The 19,948-nt window shown below is 44.2% G+C and overlaps 1 protein-coding gene across 1 annotated transcript in view; it reads left to right on the top strand.

Annotated features, from left to right (window-relative positions):
* LOC146823178 (putative G protein-coupled receptor 141) overlaps nt 1-19,506 on the top strand; it is a 30,351-nt gene extending 10,845 nt beyond the window's left edge. Inside the window, exon 3 of the mRNA XM_085606382.1 lies at nt 18,581-19,506. Coding sequence (XP_085462508.1) covers nt 18,581-19,506 — 926 coding nt within the window. The remainder of the gene's footprint in view (nt 1-18,580) is intronic.
* The last annotated feature ends 442 nt before the right edge of the window (nt 19,507-19,948 follow it).

Below are 19,948 nucleotides of genomic sequence, written 5' to 3'. Positions count from 1 at the left end.
CCCGGAGTTCCTGAAACAAAACATCCAATGGTATCATCCTAAAAGGACGTTACGGTCAATGGAAGCCAGGTTGGCGATAGTTCCACGGATAAGGAAGGCTTCCTGGGGCGGAAGAAGCTTCATTTTGCGAGCCACCAAGGCATGGAACAACCTTCCGCCCTATCTTAGAATGTGCCCTGATCTTCTGGCCTTCAGGAAGAGCTTGAAGACCTGGTTGTTTAATAGGTAGTGTGAAAGCTTCTGTCCCTTCCTTTAGGAATAATGGGTAGCACCAGCACACCCTTGGGTAATCGCGCGCTATATAAATCCCAGTAACATAACATAACATAACAACCATTAGAAAGAAGATATATTTCAGATGAGGTTTTGCCCACCTCTACGGGCAGTCACCATGGTACCTCCTATCTGCACTAATTTCCAGGGAGCCAGCTTCACCAGTCGGTGAAAATTACTGCCTCAATGGCAGTCTCTGGTCAACACCTGATCCTCCACCTGCAGATTCCTCACTTTTGCTCGTCATGCAGCTAACTACAGTTTTTCATTTTAATCTTCCCTGGTGGCCTCTCTGGACAATGTGAACTACACACATTGCCAGGCTCTGGGATATTACCAGCCTATGGCCCCTCACCAAGCAGCCTTGTTCTGATGCCATCTGTTCTAGGTGTATGTTGTAAAGAGAAGTTAGCATCTGTTGCATCTCCTGGGGCTTCCTTCTTGATACATGGGTTTTAGAGTAATACAGAAACCTCTCTGGACTGCTTCCAATGCTTGCTGCAGATAGTCATCTGTCTCACTGGCCCATGTAATTTCCTTTAGTGACAGTTGTGGACAGGATCTCTCTACTAACCGCACAAACTCTTCAGTCTCTTGGGCATTTGCTTCCTCTTCTCCTCTGGCCAACCAGCCATGTTGTGATAGACAGCCCGCCAAGAAATGAGACCCTGGCTTGTACTCCACAGAGAATAACTACTCTTACAGCTGCAGGATACATTTTTTGTTTTGTGGTGGGCTGGGGTGGAAATGGATCTTCAAAAGAGGGGGTAAACAGTTTGTGGTTGGTGTGAACAACAAATGGCTGGCCATACAAACATTAGTAAAAATGACGGCACCCCTAGAGGATTGCAGTCACTTCCTGTTCTATTTGAGAATGTCATTGCTCTGTAGGACCGAGACCCCAAATAGCATACCCCACTAGATCCCATTCTCGAAACAGCTGTCTTTGCAAGAGTACTGCTCCAACTCCTATGGGGCTGTTGTCCACTGACAGCTCGGAATCACTCACAGGATCAAACTATACCAGTGTAATCTCAGCCAACATGGTGTTGTTAGTGTTCTGGGGCAACGTCTTATACTTTCTTTTTCATTTATAGACCATAAAAGCAATAAGCATAAATATACAGTACGAGTAAGTTACTTCAAAAGAAATGTCAAAAAACAATGCATTAAGATAAGTAAAATCACAGGCATAACAATGATAGTATCACTAGTCAGATCTATAAAATCACAAATTTTTGGAGGTACAGTTAAATATCCTCAACCGATGCACTGGTCTGTAGTGTGTACTTAAAAGACGTCTAGTGCCTTCTCTGCTAATAGTGTTTTGAACAAAAGAGCAATATATGATCTGTAGTTTCCTCAGCTTCTCCACATGCAGGGCAGGAATTGGAACCCCTGTGATTGGCTTTCCACTTGCTGGTTGCAGTTGCTAAGGATAAGGTGCCCAAACTAAATCTGATGCACAATGCTTTTGTGAATGGGAGGGTCTATCTTATCCATGCATTTCTCTAGAGAAGAGAATGGTTTAAATTCTAGGAAAGATTCAGTCCATTTTCCCAAGCCAGGCCGATGGAGTAGTTCAGACCCTACCTGATCCCAGTAGATTGCCTTCAGGGTTTTTATTTCAAGAGGGGAAGTTGAACGTGGATCTAACCAATACTTTTGCAAACTTAGTGAGTAGCATGCCTGTTTCCCAAAGGCCAGCCACTGGAGCTTTCTCTCACCCTGGGACATATCCAAAACGTCTTGAAGGCTCTCACTATAATTAGCCAACTCAGGAGTCAACCAGGCTCCAAACCAATGCAAAATTTGTCAGACTCAAATTAGATGGGCGTTGGGCTGGATTTCTAAGTCAAGTTAAAAGATTAGAGGGGTCCTTTGGGGGATTTTAAGTACCATTACTATGACCCCACAGCTCTGCACCATAGATACCTGCAGCAACAGCTTCGGACCTCCATGATTCGAAGGCAACACAGACTGGATGGATAGAGGAATTAATTGCAAATTTTAATAATGCTGCCGTGCTGTGTTTCAGGATCAGGGGGTTTGGTAACTTGGTATACCCAGTAATTAGTACTGGACAGGTGCTCAAATCAACAGGTAATCAAATTCATTCAATCTCTCTATCCTTTGCCCCTCAAGCAACATTGTTCATTCAAAGCCTCTGTGTGGAAGAATTGCCATAAATTTGGTTTTCCTTACATTTATCTTAAGTTCATTGTCTAAACAAAAGAGACTAAATTTGCACGTCTCATACTCTTCCTACCATGCCCTGCTGGCAGCCAATTTTGTAGGCTCTCCTAGAGGGGCAGTGAGAGTTGTCAAGTTCATAATCAAACATCCTCGGTAGTTCACCATGCCCAGAAAGCTTTTTATGACAGTTGTGGAAGACTTGGCTGGGGCAGATTTAATATCTTGCACCTTGGTAGGGTCAGGTATACCACACCTTCTGCAGAGAAGTTATAGCTGAAAAAGCTGATGTGGAGTCTTAGGATTTTACACTTCTCCTTGTGGAAAGTGAACTTCATTCTTTCAGTCTCTGGAGGACTTTTTGGAGGCAAGCATGGTGCTTCTGGGACAAAGACTAAGCTGTCATCACTCAGGTTTATGACTCCTGTCAACCCTGACAGGACTTCAAATATGGTGTTTTGGAAGGCCCTTGGTATCCCAGAGTTCAGTATATCTTAACAGTGGGGGTCCAGGTGAGTAGAAAAAGTGGTAATATACCTGGTCCCCGGTTCTAGCAAGATTTGATGATACCCTGACCGGAGGGTCATCTTGAAATGCCAAAATGCCCCTCTTATCTTACTCATCCACTGTCGGGACAAAGCGTCTCTCCTTCTTGATTGCCAGATTTGGGAGCTGCATGTCTATGCAGATTCTTACCTCCCCAGGTTTCTTTGGTTTGCAGGTTACCATGTTTGGGGGCACCAAGGGAGTGGGTCCTTCTACTCTCTCCATGATACGGCCTCCTCCAATTTCTGGAACTCCTCTTCTACTTTGGGCTGTAGATGGACACCACTCTGCACTGCCTCAAGGCCATGGGTTGCACCAACTGGTCTATGTGAAGCGTCACTATCTTCCCCTTCAGGCAGCCAATCCCTTGGAAGAGTGTTTTAACATCTCCTAAGAGAGTATCACGCTTTGTGGCATGCATGCTGCGTGTTAAGTGTACTAGTTGCTTTCTTTCTTCTGCAAAATGCCTAATTCTCCTTTTTTCACATATACATTGAGGGAGGTAGTTATGCTGGTATGGGTAATGTCTGCAATGAACATGCCTGCCAGTGGAAAGGGTTTTAGGTGCCCATAGGCACATACTCACACATTGGTGGGTCTGGCGTTATTCTTATAAGCTTCTTATGTTGATGGAGGCCCTCATGTCAAAAATGACAGTCAATGGCTGATCCCCTTTCAGTACTCAGCACTTGGATGAAGATGTTGCTTGTATCTGAAATTGGTAAACAGCATATACCATGTATGGTGCCTTCCCACCTGTCATCGCCCTGGTAATCTTCCATGGGGTGCTCAGCTAAAGGTGCAACGGCATTCACCACCTTATCCTGGGGGTTTTGCTGTCTCAGGGATGATCTGTACACCTTTGCAAAATAATTAATTTCCCCGCACTCTTAGCATTCCTTGCCACTGGCTGGGCAAACCCCTGCATGCAGAAATCATCCCACGAAGTAACTGCATGGTGTGTTGGTTTCTGACACACTTCTTCCGTTGGCATGGGGGGCTGTTCTGGTGATCTGGTTTACGACTTCTCTCTTGATAGGCTTGAAGCCCTTGCCTTTATGAGTTCCTTCGAACACTCAAGAGTTAGACTACCCTGCCTCAACTTGCCTGCCTCTTGCAATATTTCTTCTCTCAATTTGGCAACGCATATACTTGCATGGAGCTCCTATTTCTGGTAGGTTACATGCTGGTTTGTAAATGCCCTCTCCTGCCAGGTGCAAGAGTATCAGGTGCTTCCTGTTGTCTTCAATGGCAGTGACTGCAAAGTACAGTTCAAGACCCACAACCCAATGTTTCCATTTTGGTGCTTTTGCTGGGGGAGGCAGGGACAATGAACGGCTTAATGGAGGAAATGGGAACTATGGTTTAAGTGCTTCAGGTGCACTACTCTTGTGCTGTAATATATCGTAGAAAGAGTAACACTTTACCACAGATCATGCACCGGCACCTAGCAATAGTAATTTTTCTGCCACACTCACCCGTTGCTGGGTGTGGCATTTTGCTGTGTGTGTACCTCTCACCTTGGGTGTCCTTGTGGCTGTGATTTCTGTGGGATCTAAATGTCTTTATCTCTCCTAGAGACAGAGTACAGATACTCTCATGCATGCACTAAGAAAGGAAAGCAGCAGAGGCAGATTTTTCCCATTTAGGCTTCAATTAACACCTTGTGAAAAAGGTGAATAAGGGTTCATGCTTATCCTTGTCTAAGCAGGTATGCTTATCACAAGTATGTGGGCTATGTTCATTTTGATCTAAGGGTGACTGGCAAAGCTTTGTTTAAGTTACTAAGGGATCATTGTTCAATCATGCCGTTGCCAGTCCACTTACTTATCATCCGTGATTTAGCACACGCTAGGAGAGTCACTTTGAATTAACCTATTGCCTCCCATTGGGAACTTTCTTTCACTTAGTGCAACCTCTTTCCAATAACTTCAGGCATGTAATTATTCATTCTGATATGTGAGCATGTAAGTGCCTTCCTTGTGATTGTACTAATTGTGCCCAGATCTTGTGTTTAGAAAGAATTCCTATGTTGTGTTGGTGAAGGTTTACACATTTTAGCATTTTTAATACTTTCTGCAGTAACCTGACAGCATTTTTCACTCTTAAAATGTGAACATAGCAGGGTACACACACAATGATAATGGTCAGATATTGCTAAGCATTTTAGAGCTGTATTTCAGTTTGAAATTGTGTACTGCATCTAGATTACATTTTATCTTTTATGGTGGGTGGTAGAGTAGGGTGGATATGGCTGGGGAATGGTGCAACAGTGAGTGATTGACTACATTTAATTTGTTCATTGGTTATGTACTTTTAACACTAATATATCAAGAGCACCCTAACCTGAGGATAATAGGAGCAGAGCTATGCAAGTAAGCCAGACATGGAAACATGACTTTGAAGCTTTGAAGCAAATAGTTTGAGAGTTTGTCAACCCTAGAATCACACAATACTTTGCCTGATTCAGGTTCAAGTGCACTTTTTTTCATGCAGGCCAATTAAAAAAGATCAGAAAATCTCTTTTTAAATTAGTGCCCTCGCTACAATTACCACTGGTCAGAAGGCCTGATCATGACGCCTTTGTTTCTTTAATGGAAGCAAGCAGAGCTAACAATTACCAGCAATCCTTCAGCCTAGCTGCACACACTTAGGGGGATATGTACAACAGAAGTGGCGGAGTGAGGCGTTAGCTGTCATGCCTTAACGCCTCACTCCGCCAATTCAGAAACGCAAGACTACACCATATTTACAATAATATGGTGCAGCCTTTCGTTTCCCCCTGTGCTGGGACTACACTTAGCAGTGTAGTGCAAATGCAGGCACCCTTGCACCATAGTGCAAGGGTGTCTGCCAGCCATGGCCACTGCAGGTAAGAGCGGTGAGGTCGGGTGGGGGGTAATTTCGAGAGACGGCCACGAGGGAAAATTAAATAAATGATTAATTTTCACTCGTGATCGTCTCTCAAAATCCCCCCCCCCCCCTCATGGCCCCACCGCTCTTACCTGCAGCAGCCGCGGCTTGTGTCTACAGGGGAAAGATTGTTTATGTACAGGAAGGTCCTGTACATAAACAATCTTGAAAGGCCATTGTGTCACTTCTATGCGTGCTGCTTAATGCAGCACACATGGAAGTCACAAAATGCCATTTCTTTTAAAGATTGTTTATGTGCAGGAAGGGGTACCTTCCTGTACATAAACAATAAAAGGCTTTTTGCATTTTCCATGTGTGCTGCACAAGGCAGCACACATGAAAAAGGGAAAACGAGGAGAAATATCGCATTCATCTTCGTTTCACCAACTTAAAACCAAGTTTTTCCTGGTCATAATTTTGGTGCTGCCTCCTATTTACGGTGCCCTTGTAAATAGGGGGCAGCGTTTAAATTAATGAATGTTGCGGTGGAACGTCCACTGCAACACCCACTGTCTACCCCATTCATGCTAAGCATAGAGTGAAAGGGGGCCTTATTTACAAGGCAGCGTTTAGCCATGCAAAGCCCTTATTGCCATGGAAATGTCACAAAAAGTGATGTTCTCGTGGCGATAGAGGCTTGTACATATGCCCCTGAAAGTCCGTAAATAATGTGCTGAAAGTCAATTCCAAAGGCCAACTTTTACTAACCCCTTAAGTCTATTATACCCACTTGCACCGTCCAACAATTTCATCCTTTTTATCTTTTGATTTCTTAAATCCTTTTCCTTATTCCTGAATCCTCATCGACTTGCTTTTCAGTCTGACTTTACTAGGACCAAACTGCCTGCTGTTCCCTCTTTGGTTATATTAACCAGTATTTCTCTAATTATTAATTAGGAATAAGGGAAATAACTGGTAGCAGCTTCACATTATAATATAATAACAATGTATTGAAAACAGTTGAACAATAATAAGATAGAACAGGAACATTTTTGCAATTATATCTACAAAACAGGATAAAAAGAAGAGGGACAAAAAGTAAAAGAACTTCTCATGTAATGAAATTAGCAAAAATATAAACAGTATTAGAATTACAAAAATCATAAGAGTGCATACTATCAGTGAAACAAAAAGCAAAACATATTACTATTAGTATGGAAGCTTGAAGAAGAAAAATTATATATTCAAGGAGATTTAGATACTTCATCAGCTAAGGATTGATGTATGAAAGTCCTTGAAACTGAGGAATCTAGAAAAATGGTTACTGGAGATCAGAGAGAAATTAGTTTAATAGTAAGAGACATTGGGACAGTATACACTCTTTCTAGTCTATGATTATAACAAACACAATACCACCAGTCTTGAAAGGACATATACAAATCATTCTTCTAATTTTTTGTAATCTGTTGAAATGTGACATCAATTAATAAGTCTACAGTTTGTGTATTAATAGTACAACAATGCCAATCATCAGAAAGACTACCTAAAAATAAAGGAGAATGGTGTATATGTATGAAAATAAAGTTAATTTGTTTCAACACTTGTAACCAAAATTGATAGGGGGTGGGACATCCAAATAAATTGTGTTTAATATCAGAAATTGATGCAGAACAGGACAATCAAAACGATGAAGTGACGTTGTCAAATTTGTATAAAGAAACAGGAGTGATTAGAAGACGGTTATAAATTAAAAAGAAGATTTGTGTTGTGTTGGTAGCACGTGATGTCTTGGGAATTTTAAGCCATAATTTGTTCCAAAAAGGAATAGGAAAGGAGGTGTGAGGATTTGCTTCCCATTGTAATTCTAGGGTTGATTTTTGTCGATCAACAGGGGGAGAGGTAAGGTGGGTCTATATATGAGAAGCAGTAGGTGCTGTTAACAGTAATGTTGGAATAGGTGAAATAGGAAGAGGGGAAATGGGCAATGAATAAAGTGAAAGGTATGTGGTCGAAATAGAAGAGATCAGTGACAGAAATTTGTGTTGATATAATAGAGGAAAGTGAAAGATGGATTGGGCTAGCGAAAAAGTGGTAGGTGAATGGTTATGTATCAATTGATGAGTCCATAATAGACCTTTATCTCTCCAGGCTTTCCAAAAGATAGTTTTATTATTAATTTTAATTAATGTATTATACCGGATTGAGGATTAAAGGAATTGATCTTGAGGTGAAAGAGAACAAATATAAAATGGACGTAATATTCTGCAAGCATTTTTGAGAGTAGGATTAGACATGAATAAAGGGCATTGAGTAAAGGACAAAAATTCTGCAAAAGAGAAAGGTTGAATAAAAGATAACTCCAAATCTGACCATATGGGAGATGGAATTGTGGGTGGGCTATCTTGAAAATGTATTGACTGTTTTAAAAAGAAAGGATTTTGATAAGACTGAAAAATCGTAAAATTAACTCCTCCTTGCTGCTTTTGCCTTTGTACTTTGGATAAAGATATACAATGATTATTATTGTTCCATAAGAATGCAGTAAGAATAGAATTTTTTTTTTAAAGTAGAGATGGGAAAGTTAATTGGAATTGCCAAAAGATAGAAGAGAATGATGGGGACTAACATCATCTTAATAGAATCTAACCGACCTCACCAGCAGAGAAATAGCAGATTCCATCGTAAAGTAAGGTTAGATAAAGTAGACAGTAACGTAGAGGTGTTGAGCGCTATAGTGTCTTTAATAGAAGTATTGAACCAAAGGCCCAAATAGTAAATTTTTGTTCGGCTCCAAAGAAGTCCTGATTGGAGAAAATCGTGTTTGATACACCATCTGTTAACTGGAAGGATTTCACATTTGTCAGAATTAAGTTTATAACCTGAAAATGAGGCAAAAGTGGAAACTGCGTATAAAAAGGGCTATATAGAAAAATCAGGAAAGGCCATATATCAAAAGAATATCATCAGCATAGACTGAAAATTAGATTTGTTTATCTCCATAATTGAATCCTTTTATGGCACTAATTTGTTGAATATAAGATAGAAAAGGTTTGAGAGCCAGAATAAAAAGAAGAGGCGATAGGAGACAGCCTCTTTGTACATCTCTGTGTAAAAGAAAAGGTGAGGAGAGTAGGCCCTTGACAAATATAGATGCAGAAGAGAAAGAATATAAGACTAAGGGGCATATTTTGAAGGAGCTATCGCCGAGTTAACGGCACTTTTTCGCAGCCAAAGTCGCGATAAATTTATCACCCCATTCACAAGCTGGTGCTAACAGCCCATAGCACCAGTTTACCCACAATAGCAGCCGCACAAAACATGGCCACAGATGACCACGGCAACTATCGCTAATGAGATGCAGAGTAGGCGTTCCCAAGCAAAAAGCTGCGACAACACCACTCCACAACAGTCTCAACGACCAGCCAGATCGGCAAAAAGCCCATGAAACATGCGATAAGGCACGTTAGCAGCAGGAAATCAACACCTCCTCTGACCTGGTGTAAAGTCATGGAGCCACTGACCATGCGGGCCGGACACCCAAGAGGGCACAACACCCCCCTCCCCAGACCAACACTGAGGCAGCACAGGCAAAGACAGCGACCTGCTGAAAACGCACCAACCTCCCAGTCCCAACACCAGGGAACGTCATTGCCCACCACAGGCTCAAAAGGACAACCATCCTACGCATCCTGACCACTATTGCCCACAGGCCAATGGTACCAACACAATCGACATCCCTCCGCAGATAAAGCGGCTTGCTGTGCCACACCTGTTGGTCTCTGGGACCTGCCAAACAACAACCACCAGAGTCGGAAGAGTATCACAACCAGCCACCGCAACTGTCCCGGGAGCCAACATCAGCTTGGTACTACCCTACCTATCTTTCCCCCACACTGCGCAGGAACAGCTGGAGACCAATCAAGGCATCAGAGCCATAGCTGGCTTCCCTCACATGTCAGTGGGCAATTGAATGCACACATGTCCTACTTGTGCCCCCTGGTGACACTGCACACAATATCCGCTACTGAAAGCACACGCATACCATCACTGTGCAGGCAATAGCGGCCCACCCGTAAATCTCCACCAAACTCGACGCCAACCACCCATTCTGAGTGCATGAGTCCTACATCTTCTGACAGCCCATCATCACCCGGCACTTCCTGGCTGGCACCTATGGAAATGCACTGCTCGTTGTCAAGTACCAAATGAACACACCACACACCTCAACTCTACAACCATGCAACTCACAACACTGGGAATGCACACATCACAAACTCACATAACACATGCCAAACAACATGCCCACACACCAGACATGACAGCCCAACTCACCCTGGCAACCTGGTCCAGCCATGCACATAAGCCATCCACTGCATGCCACCTCAGCCACACAATAGCAGATTGTGGGAAGAGGTAGGGACAAGGCATATGCGAAGGAGGCAAATGACCAATGAATGACAATGTACACAATGCCAAGTGTGGCGTCAAAGCGATGGCCAGACTGCAGTATGCAGACCACACACATATCCATGTCAACATACACCGCCGGTGTAAGGAGTGCAGTGGAAGCAACCATGTCACTCCAGCCAGTGGGGAAGATCCCAGAAATGTAGCTTGTTATGTCCCCCCCTGTAAGTGTGAGCGGAGTGGGCTGGCCCGGCGTACGCCGGACACGTGTAGGGGTGTAAATAAAAAGCTCGTAGCTCTGGGCGTGGTCCTATTCCGGAATGCCCAACAACTCTGCCAGGGTGGCACCCCTCACCCCACCACAAGGCTGACTCCGTCGCCGTGAGCGGTGTTGGCTGCATTCCTGTGCGCCTGCTGCACCTCGGCCCACAGGGCCCCGTACAAGTCCTGCCAGGCCCGGCGCACCCAGGCCTCAATGCACACCTGCTGACACCGGTGTGTGTCGATGAGGGCTCACCACGTGCCAGTACAAGCTCCAAGCCCGACTGCCGCGAACTAGGCAGCCTCCTCAGACCATCACGGCCTCCGCAGCACAGGCCCGCTGTACTCCCTTCTCGTTGACGTACACCACCTGCATGCACAGCGGAAAAGTAGGTCAAACATCAATAATGGCAGATTTTATCTCACTATACTCCCATCGATGTGGTGCCACCAAGTCGGTGCATTCCAACCACAGGTGTCCGTGGGCCCACGTGGACTACTGCCCTAAGGCCACGATACCTTTGAGTCGTTCGCCCATGTGGGACTGAGTCTTGATTTGTCAATGGCAGAGTACATATCATTCCACGCAAGGAGAGGTGTAAGAGGATGACGCGTTTCACTCAGGATAAAAGGACTACCGACAACTGCCCTGGGGTCACTAACTATGTGCATCGCAAGACAATGACACGTGGCTGTGTGCCCTTGCTGCCAGCTGCCTCCGGCCTATGCTGCGGGCGAGTAGGTCACACATTTGGGACTGAGTCTTGATCATACATTGTCCGGGCACGCATATCAATGCAGCGTTTGCATCACTGTACTCCCTTGGATGTGGTGACACCAAGTATGTGCCAGGCATCCCAACCACTCGTGTCTGTGGGCCCTTGATGACTATGCCATTGGCCTACACTGCGGTCCAGCAGGCCTCACGCCAATCCAATCCAGTCCGTGCCAGGCAGGACACGTCGTCGTCGCTGACTGAACAAACACTCGGATCTGGTGCTTTTGCCTCCGCCAACCACAAGTCACCCCGAAATGTCATGTCAACGTCATGTGTTAGAGTTCCAGGAGGAGCTTGCTGAACCGCGTCTGGCCCGCGCTGACCGCCACCTCAGGACTACACTGTGGACGAGTAGGTTACACTATTCGAATTCAGTCTTGATTTATTTATGGCTGACTTAATGTCATTGTACAGGCCTCAACGCAGACTGCATTCCATTTCAGCCCCGGTGCCACTAAGTCTGTTCCCCGTTATCCATGGACACTTTCTAGTTGAACTTTGGTGATGACTGAGACCATGGTCTTGGGGCTGTCGTCGCCATCATGTCGGTGATACTGACCTCGTGGCTAAAACGATGCTGTGGTATTCCACTCCTCCATTTGCTGCTTCCGGACAAATTCCACCCTCTGCATCATGCCCTGGAGGACACCTTCCACTGTCCCCCACAACCCTCCGCCACATACACCTCGGACATTGATATGGACCCACTCAGCTCAAGTGGCCCATCTGATCCGTGGCGGGGTGCCTGTGCCGGCTGCAGTGCCTCTGGGGCCACTGACTCTGTGCTGGTCAGGTCTGGGACCCCTTATTCTGAGATACTGGATGGCCTCTGTGGCGATGGCCTTGGGGTCATCAACGCCATGTGTCTGTGGCCCTGCGCTGTCCGCAGCCTCCGGCCTCAACTGCGGCCCACCAGGGCTCACACATCAAATCAAGTCCTGACCAAGCCGGACATAGCATCACCGCAGGAGGCACATGCCACCAGTCCCAGGACCTACTCCATCCGCCAACTGCCAGTGTCGAAACGGTCGTACTGGCAGACAGACGGAGTTGCTCGCACCTGTCGTGGATGCCATCTTCTGCCTGATCCCATGCTCAGCACTTCAGGTGCCACTAGGTCAGTAAAAAATGAATCATCGTCCATTACTGTTTTGGTTATGTGCTGTGGACAGCTCATGCAGCAATGTCAACTCAGGCAGTGTGGGAGACCTGGGATGATGATGAGGGGGATGATGCAGGTATGACACCCCCCCACTGCAGCTACATCTGGAATATCCAGAAGGGACACAATCCTAGACATTTTCTTCACATGAGCGCGCTCCGCTCTGGGGCCCCAACCTCAGCGCACTGAAACTCACGGACACTTCTGTTTGTATGTTGGATGACCTCTGTACTTGCTCCAGCTCCCTCCATGTTGCCCAGCAGTTGACTCTGCTATGCAGGTGTTTTCTGTTTCCATTGCACTGGTGTCCACTGTTGCCAGCACCAAGCACTCCGTGTGGGCTGGCTTATACTCACCCCACACCCATCCAGCACAAGCGTCACTGTACATGTGGCCCTGCCAATAAAGGAGCCGGGTGTACGTGCCCATAGCCAGTTCAACATGATTTCTGCGTGTGTTCCTGTGGTCTTGTTGTATGCATGAGGGCCCTGGGCCCTAGGACATCACATTGTGCTGTCTACAGCGGACGCAGACATGTCACCGCAGGCAGCGGGTTAGAGTTTGGACATGTAGCTTTGTCATCACCCACTCAATTTGTAAGGGGAGTGGACATGGGCCGTCGTACGCAGAGCCAAAGTGGGTGTGTGACTGATATGTGCGTGCCCCTGGGTGTGACTCTGTACTGGGAATGTGCATCTGCATGTGTCTCTATGGCAGTGTTGGTCTCCTTTGTGGGGTATAGGTGGTCCCTGAAGGCTAATGGACACCCACTTATGTGATCTAGTTTGCCTTCCATGGGCTTGGACCACACCCGCACCTGTTCGGCCACCTCCTTTTGGTGTTCTGACACCTGGCATTGGGGTGCCATGTGTGGGTCGGTGAAGTGTTGTGAGCCTGCCGTGCTTGCGGGTGCTTCATGCTGTGTGGTCTGTTGCAGAGGCTGGGCTCTCCTCTAAGTAGCTTGTCTGCCCTGGTCCTGGTGGTGGGTCGCGTAGGATGGTCATGGGTTGTTGTAGGGCATCAGTGTCGGAGGTGTGGTGGTCGTCTCCGGCATCACTGATGGGTTGTCTGGTCTGACCTTCTGGAGGTGTTGTTTGTCCCTCTGCAATGTGAAGGGGAGATGCAGGTTGACATTGTGTTGGTATTTAGACATGCAGACTGTGTGACAATGTACATTGTGACTGTCTGGGCGGTGCTGGCAATTTGAGGGGGTCAGTGGGCATTTGTACTACATGACTGATGTGAGGTTGTACCCGTACATATGCATCTCACAGTTCCCTGCTGTCACATGTGATTGGCCTGTTCCCGCTTTGGGGGTCACAGTTGGGTCCCCTGTTCTGCAGTGTCGGTGTTGCACTTTGTGCCATATTGTCATGGGATGTGCTGTGATTGCTATGTGTGTGTGCTGCAGTGTGCCACGGGGATGGGGGACATGACCCTGTGTAATTGTGGGTGTGCAGTGTGTTGCACATCCTTGTGCATGTTTGCATTGTGCACATCCTCCCGTCCCCCCAGTCACTGTTCGTTCCTCACCCTGTTTTTGTTGTGTCAGGTCCTCTTGAGCTGTGTCCGTACTCCCACCTCCTTGCACTGTCGCCACACTGATGACTGGCCTCCATTTACTCCAGCTCCTCCTGTGGCGCAGGACTCCCACCTCCTGTCGCCGTTGCTGCCTTCCTGTTGGCAGCAGCTTTCGGCCTGGTTTAGGTTTTCACGTCATACCAGCGCCTCTTGGCCTCATCCATTGGCCTCCTGGACACTCAGGCTGCATTCCAGGTGGTCTGATTGTGGATCAGTTGCTGGTTGTGTTCTGTCACCTCCGTGACGCTGGTCTTGTTTTCCTGCAGACTGCAACCCGTCTTCCTCTCCCTCTTCACCTTAGCCTTCCCCGAGCCCGTTGTTCCTTGCTGGTGGTCTGTGGGGCTTGTGAGGTTCGCGTTGGCCTCTGCGCTCGGTCATGGTGCATCCATGTTGCTATGCACTTTGGATTCTTTCTGGTGTGTTGTTTTTGTAGCTTTTATGGTGCATTTTCCCGCCAGACGCTTGGGATTTGCAGGCCTGCCACTGGTTTTGACAGCTATTTGTATCGCGATTGGCCTCATCGCAGCTTTTTTTGCATTCGTGTTTCGCCTTTTTGTGGCATGGCGTTGATTTTATTGCGGCCATTTGACGCGTTGTCTGGTGACTATCGCATGGTACCGCCATGTTGTGAATACTTGTTAACACAGAGTAATTTAGCTGCGATAGGCTGAGATGTTGAGAGTTGTGTTAAGTAACTTTTGCGATGGTTATCACACGTTCTTTAGAATATACCCCTCAGATAATCAACTTTTCCCTAAAACCAATCCATGAAAGTGTAGAGAAGTGTAGAGAAAAAAAAATTCCAGTGTCTCGGATCTAAAGGTTTCTCAGCATCCAAGAAAAAAATGCCTGCTAAAGAATGTTTATAGGTTTTAGATTTACTGAGAACATCGCAAAAAAGCCTGGTATTATCAGAGAGTTGTCTACTTTTAACAAAACCAATTGGGGAGGAGAGGATTAATTTTATAATCAGATTTGACTAAGGAAATAGGTCTATAATTTTTGCATAACTTATGATAGTTGTTATTTTTTGGTATAAGGCATACAAAGGCTTCTTGAAATGTCCCGGTAGCAGAATTGGAGGAAATAAAGAAAGTAAATAATCAATGTAATTGAGGGATTCATTGTTTAGCGAAATGGAGGTAGAATGCAAAAGAAAAACCATCAGGCCCAGGAGCTTTACCTTTTTTAATAGAATGGCAGTATGAATATCATAAGTTGTGATATCAGAATCAAGGGGAAAAAAATCTGTCTTTAAATCAAATTCCTTATGGATAGAAGAAAGATATGAGTTAATATCAGATTGGAGAGGATCTACTTCTGGCATATATAGATTTTGATAGAATTTAGTAAATTCATTAGGAATATCCTTGTCTCTAAAAAGATGCATGGAATCATCTCTTCAAATACTTTCTATTTTAGTATGCTCTCTTGTAATTTTAAGATAATTTGCATAGTGTTTGCCTGCTTTATTTTGACCACAATAGTATCTGGAACTAGATTTAAGGAGATAAGAGTTAGCCTATTCTGTGGAGAGTTTATTGAAATCAAATTTAGCCTTAATTAAATTATCTAAACAAGTCTTAGATTTGGGTACGAAGTAGGATTGATTTAAAGATTTAATATGTTTCATTAAATTTAGTGCTTTTTATAATGTATTTTCTTTTTAGTAGAACTATAAGTAATGATAAAATCTCTAGACGCAGCTTTGAATGTATCCCAAATAATCGGAAATGATAAACCAGGAGATTCATTGAGAGTAAAAGATTATTTTATAAAAGTATCAAAGTGTTGTGTGAAAGAGGTATCCAATAAAAGAGAAATATTGAAGCGCCAACGTCTAACTTTGAGGGGAAGAGGAAGGAGGTCTAGATCTAGAATTATCGGTGCATGATCAGAAATTAAAATGTTGCCTATCTCAGCTCTTAAGATGTATTGAGATAAGGGTTTAGAGACAAAAAGCTGATAAATCCTAGACTGAGAGAAATGTACATGGGAGAAAAAAGTATATTCTTGTAAACAAGGGTCAATAAGGGATCTTTGTTTGATGGCTGTGGTGAATTGTTTGTGAATGTAGGAAGGGAAAAAAGAAGACAGTACCAGATTGCAATCACTACCAAAAACGAAATAGTCATCAGAAATAGGCATCACTTTGGGTGTAATTGAGTTCCAAAATGTTTTAGCGGGATGTGTGGGTGCATAAATATTAAAAACAGATATTGGTATTGTGTTTACTTGTAATCTTACAAGAAGTCATCAACATTTGTTATCTGTTTCTTGTGATAACAAGGTAACATCCAAAGATTGTTTTGCACAGAATTACAACTCCAGTAAGTTTTCCATTACCTGGTGAAGAAAATGCATCTCCCATCCAATGTCTAACAAGTTTATTGGTCTCCAATTCAGTAACATGAGTTTCCTGTAACAAAGCAATATCAGCATTTAATTTGGCTAAATGAGTAAGAACTCCTTGTCGTTTAATAGGTGAGCCTAACCCTTTTACATTCCAAGTAATAATGCGTAAAGTCATAAATAAAGAATTGCAGTGAAATTAGTGTACTCTATAAGTAAAGAATAACAATCACATAAATTCTTTAATCAAGTAAAAAAAAAAAAACATGTTTTTCTTAACAGAGAGAGAAATATAACAGAAAACAGCACATTGACAGAGAAGGAGCAAGATGAAGAATACAAAATGGATTCCATTGAAGGAAAATAGTTTTTAGTATACACTGTATACTGAGAGTGAGCCATGCCATGGGTGTGTAATTTTAAATTACTAGTTTTTCCCATACATAAATATAAATGATTAAATAAAGGGAAGTGGTATAGGGAATTATCTCCAAATGAAATGCAGGTAAAATGTAGTTAAAACAGTCTCACATGGCAGTCCATTGCAGTGCTTCAGAAAAAAGAAATGCTGACTTGAATAGATAAATTGTTTAAAACAAAACTTCTCAAGGCAGTGGATTGCAGTGCTTCAGAAAATAGAAACGCTAACTTGAATAGATAAATTGTTTAAAATTAAACTTGTCAAGGCAGTCTATTGCAGTGCTTCAGAAAATAGAAATGCTACCTTCAATAAACTGTTTAAAAAATAAACTTGTCAAGGCAGTCTATTGCAGTGCTTCAGAAAATAGAAATGCTATATCGTAGAGATAAATTGTTGAAAGCGAAACTTCCCTTGGCAGTCTATGGCAGTGCTTCAGGAAATAGAAATGTTAACTTGAAGAGATGAATAGTTGAAAATGAAACTTCCCAGCACAAAGAACAGAAGAGAGATTTATGAGTGCTGCAGGGTCAAAAGGTTATGCCATTAGTACCAAACCAGTTTAACCCCTTTAGCGTGGCGCGGATTACCGCGCTGTGCTGAAGGGTTCGTGCGCGGGCGGGGCCATGACGGAGCGGTTCCGTCATCCGCACAGCGCAACCGATGCGCATGACGGAACCTCTCCGTCATGCGCATCGAAAGGGTTAATAAACACCTTATGAGAGGAGATAAGATGGGGGAACTGCTGGAGCTTCCCACCAGAAAGCATTCCTCTCAGTATAGATGATAAAGAGCCCATGAAGCTGTCACCTGTGAATGTGGTTGTGTTCCAAAAGTATTCTGTTTCATTTAGAAATGTAAAAGTAGCAGTCTGGTGACAAAACTGTAGGTATGTGATGAAAAGTACCTCACAGCTGCCACAGAGCTCTGTTAGCCTGCCGACATCTTCAGTGGGTGCTAATCCATGCCCCCTTATTTGTCTACTTTTAACATTCCCAGCTCTTTCTGTTTGCACCCTAATGCGCTCCTTCCTCTCACTTCCAGCACCAAACAATACAAACTTAATTTATACCCTAAGTACCCGCCCGCCTTCTGAACGCAACTATCTCTTTTTTTGTACCTGAGTGGGTGGTGGGCTAATCGCTACACTGAGGAACTGAGAAATCGCTCAGGCACGTACTGATCATCATGATGTTGTAGCCGAACACTGATGGGGCAGCTGAATCTCATGCGCAATGCATTGCGTGTCATCTCTCAGTGGCTGTTTTCTCTCCCTCCGTGAGGGTCCCACTTTCTAATTCCAAATTGAGAGAAATTAAATGCCCTAGTCTGAATTTTATGTGTTACACGAAAACCACAACATCATTTTTCCCATGCACATTTCACCAGAAAAAAAATGACTAAATACTAACATGAAAAAGAGGCTGAAATGAGAAGAGGGTGAGGGAAATTGTGCACTGCAGCCTCTCACATGCACAAACACAGATTCTCATGAAAATGCCTTAGTCCCGAGTGTGCAGGATTTACTGCATCCTGCGGCATCAGGATTAACTGGTGTCAGATTTCTGCCTCAGAATATCTGAGGACATGGTGACGATATTCTGTATCTGCGTAATCTATGTTGAAAAGGGAAATGTTTGTATTTTTCATACAAGTTTTCCTGATCTATGGACAATTTTGAATACCAATGTGGAGTATATTTTTAGTCTGTCTTCCTACATGCAGCTCTTACAAGTATCTTATTTTTCCTTTACAGTAAATGTTTATGCAATGTCCACTGACAAACCAACAGCCTGCATCATGCCCGACGCTGAAAAGAAAGTCATGGCCGTTGCACTGATCGGAATTTATGGAGTGGTACTTGTCGGGGGTGTGTGTGGAATAATTGTGATGTCTTTTTATCTCCTCAAAATAAGATCCAGATCAGTGAACACAACCATGCTGATCAACTTGCTTGTGGTGCACGGCGTCTTCTTCCTGACTGTGCCGTTCCGCATTACCTTCTACATCAAACAGGAATGGACTTTCGGCCTAGATTTCTGCAAGGCAGTTAGTGCCATGATACATGTGCACCGGTACCTCTCTCTGATATTCTATGTCATGACTCTGGCTAGCTGCTGCCTCACATTCTTTAGGAAAAAGGACAGGGTGGAGTTCTATCGGAAGTTACATGTAGTGGCTGCCAGTTTTGCAGTGTGGGCACTGGTTATTTTTATTGTTTTCCCTCTATTGTTCTTCCAGTATGGCAAGTCTGTGACCCAACAGACAAACGTGTGTTTCAATTTTGAAGTGGAATTAAAGAACCCTTATGTGGTGACACTAAACTACATTATTATATCTATCGTATTAACTGTCATAACTGTGATATTGTGCGTACAAATGTTTACCGTCGCCAAAGTTGTGAAACAATTTAAGGACAAAACATTGGAACACCAAGAATTCTGGGGCCAGGTGAAGACCTTGTTGTTTATTTTGGGTATAGTTGTTTGCTTTTTCCCAAATCACTTGTTTAAACTGTATTATCTTACAAACATTCATGACTGCAGAGCCTCTTTGTACAATGAGTTGTTCTTGAGCTTTACTGCCCTGAGCTGCTTGTTCTCGCTATCACTAGTGCTGAGCTATTGCTGCAAGCATCATATTGTGGGATCCACAGTGATAGTTAAACTCGCATGCTGTTAACAGATGGAGTACACTGTTTCTTACATCAGCTTTCTTACTCGAGCTAAAAGCATATTCTTTTTAGGTCGAGCCTCGAAGACCCCTCTTCTATGGGCTCTGGCAAACTCACCGATTGCCATTGTAGTTTGTTATTGGTGCATTTCAGTTACTCTCCCACCTTTTTGTGCTTAGCTCTGTTTCTGGTGATTTCACTCAGAGAACGTTTCATTTGCCCATCACATTGTATAGCGTGTGATGGCCCCTCCTCCCTCTTCACTTTTCCTGCACGGGCATTGTATTAAAAAAACACGTGGAACTGGAACAGCTTCTGTGGGGCTGCCCAGCCCTCTGTTTCATACGTCACAGCATTTGCAGCACTCGTGATAGATACTTTTGTGAAACACTACACCCGTTGCCTGCTCGCAATCTGTTTTATTTATCCATCACATTGATAATCTACTTT

The sequence above is a fragment of the Triturus cristatus genome, chromosome 5_2 (assembly GCF_964204655.1).
Source record: "Triturus cristatus chromosome 5_2, aTriCri1.1, whole genome shotgun sequence".
NCBI lineage: Eukaryota > Metazoa > Chordata > Amphibia > Caudata > Salamandridae > Triturus > Triturus cristatus.
Note: the sequence above shows the minus strand (reverse complement) of the source record. Positions and strands in the feature narration are given on the sequence as shown.